Source organism: Artemia sp. Qi Xiang Cuo, chromosome 13 (assembly GCF_049724085.1).
Source record: "Artemia sp. Qi Xiang Cuo chromosome 13, ASM4972408v1, whole genome shotgun sequence".
Classification (NCBI taxonomy): domain Eukaryota; kingdom Metazoa; phylum Arthropoda; class Branchiopoda; order Anostraca; family Artemiidae; genus Artemia; species Artemia sp. Qi Xiang Cuo.
The window spans coordinates 23,966,445-23,981,382 of NC_142806.1; the positions used below are offsets into that span (position 1 = coordinate 23,966,445).

A 14,938-nucleotide genomic window follows, 5' to 3' on the forward strand; every position below is an offset into this window, starting at 1 on the left:
ACCCAAACCGAATCGCATACTAAAACCCTAACGGAAAAAGCATAGCATGTGAATATTGCTAAAATACCACATGTTCTTTTGGAACGCCCACAGCTTAATAAATCTAAAAATCAAGACAAAGGAATATATAATTATGACACTAAAACCATAGTTGTGCCCTTTTTTAATTATGAATTATTCATGCAAAAGTCAGCCGAGAGAAGACGCGACTTCAAATACGAATATTTTGCATTTCGAGCCTTAAACAACACCAACGGATAAAAGAAGGTTGGATAAAAGAAAGAAAAGAAGAGAAATTTGAAACATGAATTAGAAAAGGATTTTGTATACGTTGAATATTATAGTCTATTTTTGAAAAAAAAAAAAAAAAAAAAAACCAGCACCAACGGAGACTGGATCTACCACAAAAAGTAAAAGAGCACGGGCGACTTCGCCTGAAAAAGCCATAGTGAAGACAGTGGTTTCAGTCCAAGTCGGCCTATTTGGAAAAGCCACTGGTTCTTAGAATAAGTTTTGCACAGCTAGAAGTTTTAAAAGAGAGATACGGACTTTTGTTAACGTCAATACACTTTAAAGCCGATAAAGTTCGCAGAGGGAAAAGATTTTAAGTCGGAAATTTTCTTAAACTAAGCACTAAAAAAAAGAACAAAATGGGCAAGCGATCTAATTCCAAATACTTCTAAAACCTGAAAAAAGCAGTTGCACCATAACAAGTTAGACAAAGGGATTATGAAAACATTAACTAGAAAATCAAGCTCATACCATTTTCATGAGATCGGACCTAAAGCCTTATTTCTGTTTTGAAGTACTTGTATTTTTGCGCTACTTGGCGCAGAGGTAGATATTTGCATTTACGTCCCTTTTAATTTTGTCCATATTTAATATTAGAACATTGCAGCGATATATCAAGTGCTTTAAGTCCATTCAAACAGATTTTGTTAGTCGATTATATTAAGGTGTTTTCGTACGATTGCTATGGTCAACCATTTGTTCTTCTTGGATGCTGCTGATTGACACTCGCATTTTCATTACCAGGGCTGGGCTTGCGATCAACTATTGTTGACCAACAAAGAAGAGGTTTCTTTGAATTCTACTTGTCAATCACTAAAATTTAATTTTGCGTTTAAAATCAAAAGGTTATATAGGACATTAGCATGCAGTAGAAACTTTAATATTAATAAAATATATAAGCCAAATTTTGTAAAACTCTTCTAAAAGAGTTTTCTTTATTTTTTCTTAAATAGTTTTTTTTTAAACAGACTATCAACAGAACAAACAGTCCTTTCTAATAATTATGACGATCAAAAGTAGTACTCATCGAAGTCTCTAAAATGTGCTTTAATTTAGTCTTAAAAGCGGCACAGTCAGCGCGATATTTTAAATTTGGAGGAAAACAGATTAACTTTAAATATACTGGTATATTTAATTCATTTAATTTACCGATAAGATTAGCTTTATTCGCATTAATATATTCATGCTAGAAAAATATTTAAGTCGAATTTTGTGAAACAGTGTTTTCGAAACTTTTTTTTTTATAAACAATTTCCATCCCTTCTGACAAAGTAGCACTTGGCAGCACCGCTAGAATAGGGTTTCTTTAATTTTTTTAAAGTGGCACTACCAGTTCAAAATCTTAAAAATGAAGAAAAACATATTAGCTTCCACTGTGTACCTGTGTTAGCATATATACTTGTCCTGGGTCACTTTTTTCACAATATAAAAATAGAGTTCTGTCTTAATTTTCAAGTTCTTCTGCCTAGATACATAAGTTTGATTTTAATTGCCTTTTACCTAACCATTTACTTTTTTATCTGACCTTTTACATTAATTTTACCTAACCTTTTTAACATTTTACTTAACCTTTTTAACATTTTACTTAATCTTCTTAACATTTTACTTAACCTTTTTAACATTTTACTCAACCTTTTCAAGATTTTACTAAACCTTTACAACAACTTTCATCTCAATTCTCTGTTTCTCGATAATACCATCTTAATGAAGGCTACAACAATTTCAAATCGTTTGATAGATAATTTTTTCATCGTAAACTTTGAAAAAAAAACAACAGCAAAAAGCATTGATTGGTTACGAAAAGATAAAAAACAAAATCCACATATAGAAGGATACCTACAAGTAAGGACAGAAAGTCCCATACCCCTGGAAACCCAAGAACAGAAATTATAAAATTGTGTAGTATTACGGAAATATGGTGCCAAAACCCAGCACCCCTGAAAAAATGAATAGTTTTCGAGAAAAACTTGTAGGCACCCTTGAGTAGCTATATGAGAAAGAGCCTACATTAGCGTCTACCTAAATATTAAGTAGACATCTGTTTATTTCTTTTCTGAAATACGACGGATCTATTGGATTGAGCGCTAAAAAGTATGGTTTCACTTTTTATAAATGAGTCTACATAAATACAGTTTCTAAGCTGAATGTTTCACTTATTTTGGGAGGGACCAAATTTCTACATAAAGCAAAATCCGATTATCAATAGAATGTTGCAGTTTAAACAGAAACTTCATAACCATATATGCTGATTTCAAATACAATTCATCAACAAAACCAACTGACAAACATAAAATAAACAACATTTACGAAATAGAAAGACTGAATTTTATCACTGTCTACAAAATAGGAGTCTAACTCCTTGCTATTTCCGACACTTGAAGCCTTGAGGTCCGCCTGGTAACTTTATCAACTTCTTCTTCTTTAACAATGTTCTGACTAGTTGAAGGCCAAGTTATTAAACGCTCACCAGATGTGGGAGGAAGCTTGACAATATTTTGTCGACTAGCTCGACTAGTTTCACCTTTTGAGTGCACGGTGCTGGAATGGCCCATATGTGGATCCGTATTTCTACGTTTGAACTTTCTTGGCTTTTTCAGCATCGTTGCCTAAAACAAAAATTCAGTTTATCTAAGAAAGTGTGGGTATTTTTCAATCAAGACGTTGTACTTATCAAATTTTCGGCGTTAGACGTAATCTAGTAAAGAACAAACCCTAGCCCATAATAACCGAAAATTAGAAAATGCTTTTTGGAAAAAAACCTGTCAAATGAGTAAAAATCACCATTTGAATCAAATTCATTAATGGCAGGTGTTATATCGGTTATTCTTATTGCTAAACATTCATTGCAAAAACAGATCTGTGGAAACGTCGAAAAAAAAGCCTGAAACACCTCGAAAATGGCACTGAATCGAAATGAAAACTGAGTTGCTGGAATCACCACAGCCAAAAACCCGTTTTAGGAAAATCGTACTCCCTATCTTGAGCAATAAGGAAAATCACGTTTTTTATATGGGAGTCATTGATTTTCTTCTTTTTCTTCTCATTTTCGCTGCTAGTGGGACACTGAAACATCATAGAGAGGCATTTAAGAGCTCTTTTAAAATAGAAATTTCATATCTACGTAATTTTATAAGTAGCAAAAGTTAACATTAAAACAAACTGTTGATAAAATACAAGACGATATAGCACACATCTTTTACCAAGATACTACAACACACATATCTTTTGACATAAATTACAAAACAGATATCTTTTGAAAAGTTTTGAGAATAAATATCCAATGGGACCAGGTTGAAGCGCTTGGTTGCTCATTACTTGAAATAGTGGCTTGGGTAAAAGTGATAATTCTAAAATAAGATAAAATTTATGACAAGAAAAAGCATTTTTTTTACCATTGTCTGAAGTAATTTTGATACCACAGTATTGACAATGCAGTTCGGTCTTTACTTGGTTCTTGCTAATTGGAAATGATAGATGGAGCTTTATGACGTCGTTTGTAGTTATAATTTACAGGAGACAAACGGAATGAAAAATAGTGAGATGTAATATCCTCTATGGTAAGACTCAAATTCTTTCATTTCAAATAAAGCAGCAGTTTTCCTAAGATTCCTTGTCGTATCTTCAAATCCAAAGAAGAGGCAAATCCCCACGGAGCCCCTGTCATGGATTTTATTAACGGGGAGATATATTTCTCTAATGTTTAAACAGGTATATTATATAAGAATTCAAGTAAATTACGGCGAGGGTATCTGAAATTTTGACTTAGGGAAAGAAAAGAGGTAGATAGTAAGTTACGGCGTGCATGCAGGTCATCAAAATAGCTTACCTAAAAGAACGACTATATCTAATACAGAAATTATGGATATTTTCCAGGTCAAGTGATGATAATTATTGCCAATAATAACTGGAGATACTTAACTGGACAAATATAACTATTAAAAATGGGGCTTTGCGACATCTTTTGTGATTATAACTTATAGGTGAGCAATGGAATGTAAAACAATAAGCTGTAACAAGAATATATTAATTATAGATTAGCTCAAGTGTACATTTTAAAATACTTTGGTGTGATCAAAAGTAGGACATTCTCAAATCGACAAGAGGTCATTAGGAAATGGATTTCGAGCTACTGTGTGCCGTTACGATCTGCAAATAGGGTAGGCTAGTGCACTGGGGGTGGAGGCAAGAACGTATCCAGGAACGAACGAACGTTATCCATACGAACGTTAAAAGACGCATCAAAAATGTGTTTAGATTCATTTTTGTTACGTTTTTACGAGTCAGAGAAACATTTCAGGGGGCGCTTAAGCCCCCAACCACCCACCTGGATACAGCCTTGGAGATGGCAATCAGTCTCGTTTACCTTAAATATACGCCTTTAAAAAAATGGACTACCATGCGTATGAAATCTTAAACGATAATTCATAACTAAGTACATTCTTACAAACAATTTCTATTTTAATGGAATATTAATGAAAAATTCTACAAGAAGGATTCTATATGTTTTCTGTTTCCATAAAAGTTTTTGTCTCTAAATCCCAACTCAAATAACGAAAAGTTAATCACTTCGGTATCATGGAGCGTAAACAGTATACAACAAATGTATGAGACCAAATTTTCTTATTACTTGGAGATGAGAATAGATTTCCCCCCCCCACCCCTCCTAAAAACAAAACAAACACACACACACACACACACATATATATATATATATATATATATATATATATATATATATATATATATATATATATATATATATATATATATATATATATATATATATATATATATATATATAATATATATATATATATATATATATATATGGTTCTAGGCGTTTAACCCCGAAAAATATCCCTCCCCCATGGAAAATAAGGCTTTCCAAATTTGAAAATTTTATTTCAGTTTTTTTTTCGTAGGGAGAAGGAATTTTGGCACTTGTGTATTATACGCCACTCACTCAAGTTTACGCTGCGTAAAAATCAAGAATAAACCGGTTCCTTCGTTAGTTTCTTTCAGCTTAGTGTGAGACAAGAAATAGTGAAGTGACAGAATAGATGGGAAACATATAATTTGGGCGATGTATTTACACATAAAGGGGAGGGGGTAAAGAATTTGGACAGTTTGAAGTCAGAAAACAATTCTTAGTGCAAACCTAATGTGCAAATCGGCCCTCCAAAGGTAAAAAGCGCGTATATACACGAAAAGTCACTTTCCGAGTTAAACATACCACTGGATTCAGCTCGATGAGCTGAATCGAATGGTATATGCAAGAATGCTCTAACATGATCTCCTACAAAGTTGTTCCTGCCAAAAAGTTGTTGCTTCGAAATAGAGACGGTCTGTACTTCGATGACCTGTGTGACCTGATTGAAAAAAGCAGGAGACACGTCAATGCCATGAGGATGTGCTTAGAAGATTTTTGACTATGCGAGTTCCATCAGATCTATGTCCATGATAATGAAAAAGGTTGGAGTCAAGATAGAACAATTTTTTCAAGTAAGATTTGAGCGTGGTCAATCATCTCTGTCCTAAAAGACCTCGCCAGATAGCAAAGAAAAGTCGATTGATTTTGTGCGGAAAAAGCAAGTCAAAGTGATCGAAGCGGGTAAGCATCCTCTTGCTAAAAAGGTAAACGGAGTGACAGGGGTGAAACCTGGGAAAAAAGATTCGATTTTGCCAAAGATTGTACCTTTCATGCCAGAGAACTGCAGAAATTTTTGGAGAGACATGCAATCTGGCACCAATTCTGTTGGCCTGCTGAAGAGTGTTGGTTACTGACTAATTTTTTGTATTTTGAATATGATTTTCCTCTTACTTTCTGAATAAATAATTGAATCTTTAAATTTTGTTCCAAGGGTAAAAACGCGTATCTTTGGACATATGTATTTTTACCTGAGACAGGTTCTTACGAGAACAAAAAACGCCAATGGTAAAAACGCGTACATGACATATAGCAGTGTTAGCAAAGTCTGGCATTTATTTTAGTTACGTAATCGGAAAGAATACTATCTAAAACCAGTCCTAACAAATTTTCACTTAAATCCTGTGTCTAGTTTTGCGCAACAGGTGGGGAAAGTATCGCAAAACTTGAGAAACTTTGAAGACGTTTTTCTCGGAATAATGAAAAGTGTATATATGCGCTTTTAACTTTGGAGGGCCGAAATATATAGCCCAATTTGCTTCTATAGAAACGAAGAAACTAACGAACAAACCGGTTTGTTCTCGAGTTTTACACATGGTAAAGTTGAGTGAGTGGCGTATAATACGCAAGTATCGGCCTTTTTCCTGGAGAGAGCTGGTTTTCTCGGTATTTTTAAATGATCTGAAATTAAATAAAAAACAACAAGTTTTTTCAATTGAAAGTAAGGAGCAACATCAAAATTTAAACGAACAGAAATTATTACGTATATGAAAGGGGTTGCCTCCTCTTCAAGACCTCGCTCTTTACGCTAACGTTTTTTTTAGAATTGTGTTTCAGAAATCGTTCTTAAAGAATTAGGACAACAAGTCAAAACTTTAGCGTAAAGAGCAAGGTCTTGTGGAGGGGGAAACTCCTTTTATAAACATAATAGTTTCTGTTTATTTTCAAATAATATCGGGAAATCCGGCTCTCTCTCCATGAAAAATTCCGGTTATTATGTATTATACGCCACTCACTCAAGTTAAATCTCGAAAACAAACTGGTTTCTTTCTTAGTTTTTTCGTTAATTTAGAAACAAATTTGGACATCGTAGTTTTTGCTTTTTATGGGGAACAATAAAAAGCAAATATGATATATATATAATATATGATATATACCCCCCCCCCCTTAATGTTCAAATATATAGCCCAAATTTGTTCATAAAGTATTATATTTTTATTATACATAGGTATATTTCATTAGGACTGAGCGTCATAGAAACATATTAGAAGAATATTAGGTAGGGGCTATATCGTACAACTACCTGTGTATCGTCAAAACGCAACTTAGATTAGTAATTATGGTGCAGAGATATGGGCGCTAAGGAAAGTTGAGGAGGAAGCATTAAAGGATTCAGAGGAAGAGTTTGATATTCATTTTCCGAACAAGGCCGAGGAATAGAGTGCAGTGCGGGGGTATGAGTGCTAAAAGAAGGATAGGCTATAAGTTTTTAGAATAAAATTATATACCCATTTTTCGAACAAGGCTTAGTTTCAAAGGACGATATTCCATTCTTTGATAATGAAGTGGTTTGAGCTCATTCAATATGTGCATCGTCACAAAGCAAATTAATTACAATGTAGAGACATGGGCGCTAAAGAAAGAAAAGCAGGATGTATTAGAGGATTCAGAGAAACAGTTGATACTGATTGTCAAACAAGGCTTAGAGAGGCAATGAACCAAACAGCTGTTTTCTGTTTTACCAAAAAGAGAACAGAAACAGAAACAGGCCTTTTTTTAGTTGAATTGTTCTGTTTCTGTTTTTTTTTGTTTTTTTTTGGACTCAAGCCCTGTTTATTTTTTTTTCTGTTTCTTCGGAAGAGTAGAAGAGTGCTCATATTTAATCAGCATCCATAAAAGATAAATCTCAAATACCGTTTTATTTAATTGCACCAAAGAGGGAAATAGAAAAGCAAGAAGCCCCGGATAGGGTAGTAAGAAGCTATAGAAAGTACCTAGAATCTCTTGAAAATTTAAAAAAGGAGACAGATTCAAAAAATTTAAAGAGGATGCGATAGTGGGTAACAGGTATAGGCTACGAACAATTAGTTTTTCAATTTTTCTAAATGGTTTTTCTATCTCAGGTAGATCACAAAAATAAAGACGTGTTTAATATACAGCAAAGGAACTTTATACGGTTTTTAATTAAAGGAAACTGTTTTGAATACAGATCACTAGAAACAGCTCAATAACTATGCCCCAGCCACAGTTATAGTCTCGCCTGTTGACCAATAAAAAAAGATTATTAATAACATTTTTTTTTATTAATTCCGAGACCACATTTGTACCACGCAAAAGAAAATTTAAATGACTGAGCACTAACTAAATTAGTGGATGCTCTATAATTATATTTGTATCTTTTGGCAGATTCATCATCAGATTGAACAACTGCCGTTCAAAATTTCCAAATTCTCTAATTTCAAAAAGTGATGCTTTAGTTCTAAATATTCCCTTTTACTTGTCAATCACAAAGATTATACTTGGAACTTGGAAGTGGAACATACTACAACTCACCAAATAGCAAACTGAGCCCATTATTGACGCTCTCGCCGCAAATAATTTCAATATTATCTAGATGCATGGCAAAGATGGGGTTTGGGTGTCATGCTCATGAAAACATTGCAAAGCGTCAAACAGAGCAAGTAGGAGGTGAACAGCAAACGTAATTAGATAATTCAAGAAATTTTGGCGCTTCAGAATGGGTGTCATGGAATCCAAAATTACCAGAGCCACTGACCGCACCCAACAGAATTTTGTTATTAAGATTTTAATTTTTTTTTCAGGGGGGCCCACGTCAAATTTTCAGGAAATAAATATATTATCTTATTCTATGCACATTTTTGATTGGTTATAAAATTGGTAAGGCTAAATTGGCGTACAGAAACTGAACTGGTTTTTAAGAAGATGTGTACACTATTGTGCCTTATTACAAAAGTTTTTTTTTACCTCAGGTCAATGTAAAGCAAAATTAAAACAGTTAATTAATACATATGGAACTAATAATTTTATTTAGGTTTTTGCAATTGACTTTTGGGATTAACGCTAGGTAGTGTAAGGTTCCCTTTCCTCAGAGACAGGTTTGAGCTTCCTGTCTTATTAGCTTTCCATTCCATAGTCATAGAACACCGAATAGAAGGCAAATTTCTGTTAGTTAGTAGGCAACAGTAGGCAACGTTGGTGTTTTTACAAAAAAAGATTAGAGGCTAGATTCTTGTTAGTTTTTGCTATTTGTTCCACTCCAAAATAGCGTAGTAAAGACCAACGTGCTTCCTACAATAGGTCAAAGTTAGTAAATGAGGACCTCGAGGGGCATAGTCTAGTTAAACATATTCTATATTTCATATAGATTTTGAACAGTAAAATTAGTTAAGATTGGATTAATCCACAAAGTATAATATAATATAACCCAAAGATATCCATTTGATTCGTAAAATAGTAGGGAAAACTCCAAAAAGATAATGAGGTCTCCGGTCTTAATAAACAATCATGTCTATTACGGTCACTTCATCTGGAAATCTTATTTTCAACATTCCCCCCCCTTAAGATTTTTCTATTGGGTCATTACTGAATTGGCTTTTTCCATCTTTTCTCTCCCCCATCTTCTAAAATTATAGTATCTAACCAATATTTACAGAAACCTGGGAGGTCTCTCGTTAGAACGCACATTTTTACACCTAGCCCCCCTTTAAATAACGAATAATGATCGAATTGAATCAATGATCATGAAATATCGAGGGTGGGCATGTTTGAATGGTGATGGAGCATAAAAATTCTGAGGTAGACAAGCGATTTTCAAATCGCTTAGTAAGGAGCGACCCGGCTCAATAGTAACCGAAACTAAAAAACGGAATTTTGATATTAGTAGATAAATCAAAAGAATTGGATTTTTATGCTGATTTCAAATATATAAGTTTCATCAATTTTACTCCTACCTATCAAGTATTACATATTTAGTATTAGGCCTACCTATCAAAAGTTACAAGTCTGAAAAAATTTGCATTATTTTCGAAAAAAGGGAGAAACATCCCCTAAACGTGATAAGACCTTAACGAAAATCCAACCATCATATTCAGCGTATCAGAAAACCCTAATGTAGAAGTTTCAATCTTCTATCTGCTAAAATGTGGAATTTTGTACCAGAAGAAAGATCACGGATGCGTGTTTTTTTTTTTTTTTTTTTTTTTTTTTTTTTTTTTTTTTTAGGGTTGATCGTATCGATCCAGTGGTCCTAGAATATCGCGAGTGCTAATTCGAACGGAAATTAAAAGTTATAGTGCTCTTTTTAAGTAGCCAACAAATGGAGGGCAACTAGGCCCCCTCCCACGCTCATTTTTTTCCCGAAGTAACCCGATCAAAATTTTGAGATATCCATTTTGTTCACCATAGTCGAAAATCTAATAAATATGTCTTTGAGGATGACTTAATCCCCCACAGTTCCCAGGGGAAGGGCTGCAAGTTATGAACTTAGCCCATTGTTTACATATATTAGGCTATTGGTTATTGGGAAGTATTAAATAAAAAAACAAGTTTTTTCAACCGAAAGTAAGGAGCAACGTTAAAACTTAAAACGAACAGAAAATATTACGTATACAAGGGAGGTTAAATGGTACAGAAATCAAACTTAGGTCATTATAAGGTTATTATTAGTTAAAAAAGTAAAACTAACATGCAATTTTCGTTTTAATTATTCATATACGGTGAGCCAAAATCAAAACCTGCATTAAATCAAAAACGTTCAGAAATTAAATGAAAATAAACAAGTTTTTTTTAACTGAAAGTAAGCAGCGACATTAAAAATTAAAATGTAAAGAAATTATTCCGTATATGAAAGGGGCTTTCCCATCCTCAACGCCCAGCTCTTTAAGCTAAAGTTTTTTTTTATTGTTTTAAAAAGTAGAGTTTTGAACAAGTCAAACTTTAGCGTAAAGAGCGGGGCGTTGAGAAGGGAACAGCCCCTTTCATATACGGAATAATTTTCGTTCGTTTTAAGTTTTAATGTCGCTCCTTGCTTTCAGTTCAAAAACTGTTTTTTTTAAATTTAATTCACAAATTAAAGAATCACAGCCCCCAATCATGAAAGATGCAGAAAATGGTATTTTAGTATGGTTAGCCCAACTGTAGTCTCTCCTTTTTTTTACTATCTTTAATATAATGGAAGACATCTTCCAACATAAAGGAAAACGGCATATACGGATTGTTAATATGATGCTATTCGTATGCTGATGTTCCAGTTCGGTCATCATATGGATTAATTCCTGTTATCATCCCTTTTACCCAATCAGGTCAGTGGTTACAAAGCCTTTAATTGCTCCGTGTAAACAAAGACAAATTTTACGTCTCAATATAAACTATGTATCTTTCCTTAAAGTAATAGAAAAAACCCTCAATATTTGCCATGAATGTAAATCCAGTCAAAATATATTTGGTAATTTTGGATCATAATGGCAAAATGGAGCAGATGGGGTGTTAACTCCTCTGAAAGATAAACTGAGTTTTTCTAGGAAGAATTGTAAATATTGTTATGTAAACTGCGCAATTCAAATTCCCAAACTATTTTATTTCGTCGCTATTACGCCCAAAAGTAGCATCTGTCATTTTTACACTTCTGACATATTTGCCAAAAACCGTTTTGCGAAGCTTTTCTCAACGGAAGACCAACAGCCCAACTACTGGACTATTGGCATACTGACTCTTCTTTTAAGAACATCAAATCTCCCAAAACGAAGCCACAAGACATTTTTGAAGAAACATATCTGTGAATAGATGCAAATCGTCTAGTCATCAACATCGACAAATAGTGTGCTTTATATTTTTCCCGTATGGACTCACTAGCTCCTGATTGGTTTGGCATTGAAACATCTTGTGGACTTATAAGGAAACCAGAAAATGAAACCGCTCGATACCTAGGGTTTCAATCGATAAAAATGTATCGTTTGAGACACCATATAGCAAGTGTTGAGAAGAAGTTTTCAAGGAACCTTAGATGCTGAGAAAACTCAGTCACCCCCCCCCAAAAAAAATACTGATCATGATTTACGATTCATTTATTAAGCCTCACATTTGACATTGTTCTAAAGTTTGGCAATCTACTTTAAAGACACATTTACAGAGACTAAACTCACTTCAAAATTAAGTACTTCAAATTTTAGGCCTGGCACAAACAGACTATGAATGTCTTCACTTTAAAGACTATCTTGCACCGTTTTCGTTTCAATTATTTTTCAGGAAAACTCCCGTCACCATTTAAAGGTTTATTTACATTGACTTCACAAATCTATGGTTTAATTACTCAATCTACCTAAAAAATATACATACCCCCGACATCAACATTTCCGTCAGAGTTTTCTCCTAGAATTGCGTGTTCAAGGGAGTGGAATGCACTTCCAAAAAAGCTGAAATCATGTAGGTCCCTCAGCTTCTTTACAAAGAAAGTTAAAAATATCTAATGGATTAAATATTTATTTTAACATCTATTTATTATATCAATATGCTTTTGAATATTTTGATATTATTATTATTTATTACATTTTTGTTGGGTACTTCAAGGGTTGTGAGCGGAAGAAGAGTCGTATTAAATTTGTAAGTAATTGATGGCAGTTCGGGATGGAGATTTGAGAAGACAATAGGCCACGCTGTATTTAGGGTATGTATTATCTAAGGGCCCAAACGTACATCAATTCACAAGGAATTGTGTTAAATGTATTTATACGTCTTTGTTTTCTAAATTAAAAACCCATGTTGAAGTTGAACTTGAAGTATGAAAATGTCTTAAATGATCACAGGACAACAATGATTTATTTCGAGCAATTAGACGAAAGACTGGTTGTGTGTAATAATTGATACCGAGAATCTTCAGTATGTAGGTACATGTGTGGGTAGGGTTGGGCCTGGGTGTTTGTCTGAGCTGTACTAAGCTATGCTGTGAAGTTAAATTAAGAAAATAATTTCATTCTTAAACAAGCCAAACTGTAATTAACAAGCATAAAAAACTAAATTTTAATCACAAACAAAACTGCTAGTAGACATAAAGATTGAGAGAAGTGGTGGCACTCTATAGCCCTTCTATGAACAGCAGAGGGCATACACAACCCCTGCTTTTACCCAGTCTTGACAAGTGTATTACCAATGGGACTAGACAACAAGCATGCAGACTGCAAAACCTTTACATGCGTTTTGTGCATGACTATAGATTCGTACCCAAATAAATATTTAAGTCCTCGTAGAGATGAGAATCGTTACTTCTTGCCTGCCGTTTAACTTTCTTAAGCATTGTTGCCTGAAAAAATTCACTTTGAAAAATAAGGACCTTTACAAGAGAAAGCCTGCAAAGAAGTATCAGCACAAGAAAATAGAAATCAGCAGAAGACGGCAACACTGCAATTATTTATCGTAACTTCTATTCGTTTCAAATTTGGCGCCAAGCTATCTGACAAATATACTCAAGATTCTTACGATTAACAATAATGTCTCACTTTCAAAATACGCATTGTGGTGCATTTACGATTTAACTTGTTCTTATTTATTTAAAAGGAAAAATCGTGTAGAGTCAGAAAGAAACATAGATAAGAGACTGATTCGAACAGTAAAAGCAAAAAAATTGTGAAAGATCTCCATGTTGACGTTTTCCTTACGACAGGAGGGATTGAACGTGACCACGAATAGACAGCGGGCACGGCCAGATCCACTGTTATATCGTAAGGGGTTGTCATCTTAAATTTACTTAAGAGTCTCCTCACATTCTTTTCATAGAAGAATTATAATAGTGTATAGCCGCTTCTTAATTTATCTATTAGCAAATTCGAGGTTAAGTAAAACCCAAAATGTATAATGATATCCTATCGTCACAATTTTGTCTCAGTAGTTTAGTACCACTCTGATAGTACCGCAAATCTTGGATATTCCAGGGAATTATGTATAATTAAGTGATAATTAATTTAATTGTGTCAATTGGCAATTTTATTTAATTGTGTCAATTGGCAGTAGGAGTCAATGGTTGATCTTAGTGAATAGTTCAGGACTATGCTCAGCCAATGGTGGGGACGTTGAGCGTTAAGACTATGCTCAGACAATGGTGGGGACGTTGAGCGTTATTCAAAGATTTTTTCACAACGAATCCGAGCTAGTTGTACTTGATTCATTTCTTCTCTCTCATTCTATGTTTCTCATCTCCTTCTACTTCCAAACGTTTTAGTTTGACTTAAACGGGCAATTTCAAATAGTTGGAACATAATCTGAAGCAGTTTTTTAACATTTTAAAGACTGTTTCTTCCCAGCCCACTTCTTTCCAAAAAATTTATTTCACAATAAACTCCGAAAAATTCCTCGAAAAAAAATTCATTATTGATAAGTAAAAAATAACTGGAAATAATTTTTGTGTCTTTTTAAGTTCCTGCAAAATTTGTCTCAGATATCTTGAAGTTATATATATATATATATATATATATATATATATATATATATATATATATATATATATATATATATATATATATATATATATATATATATATATATATATATATATATATATATATATATATATGTATATATATATATATATAAAAGACTATAAATACAATAGAAAAACAAGAAGACTTTGAAGAAGAAAACGACGAAGGAATCCAGAAAGAATCAGATAATAAGGTCTTTGTGTCTCTACATCTCGATCTGGCTTTTGTATACAACTACGGTCAGGTTTTTGTCTACGTGGTGCTTGCCATCCTTCTTATGCGACTCAAACGTTTCATGATACCGCATTTATGTGTCATCGCTTCTGTCCTGGCTTCGAGAATATCTCTTTATGTTCGTATTTCCAGTTGACAGTTATAAAAAAAAAAAAAAAAAAAAAAAAAAAATCCCGGAATCGCTAAAAGGCAGTGGCTTGATTTCGTCAAATCCAGGTGGGGAGGGGGAAGTTGAAGCCAATTTTCCCAAATCAAGTGAAAATGACCGTGAAAACTG

The 14,938-nt window shown here is 33.6% G+C and overlaps 1 protein-coding gene across 2 annotated transcripts in view; it reads right to left on the bottom strand.

The window, feature by feature from the left end:
- Window positions 1-356: 356 nt before the first annotated feature.
- LOC148945100 (diacylglycerol kinase theta) overlaps window positions 357-14,938 on the bottom strand; it is a 201,028-nt gene continuing 186,446 nt past the window's right edge. The window contains exons 18-19 of one of the 2 annotated variants that reach the window (XM_089099202.1): window positions 13,175-13,253; window positions 2,714-2,897 (exon numbers count right to left, since the gene is read on the bottom strand). In XM_089099202.1, coding sequence (XP_088955328.1) covers window positions 2,860-2,897; window positions 13,175-13,253 — 117 coding nt within the window. In that variant the 3' untranslated portion in view covers window positions 2,714-2,859. Of the gene's footprint in view, window positions 2,898-13,174; window positions 13,254-14,938 lie in introns of both variants that reach the window. The other variant, XM_089099201.1, reaches the window with a different exon arrangement.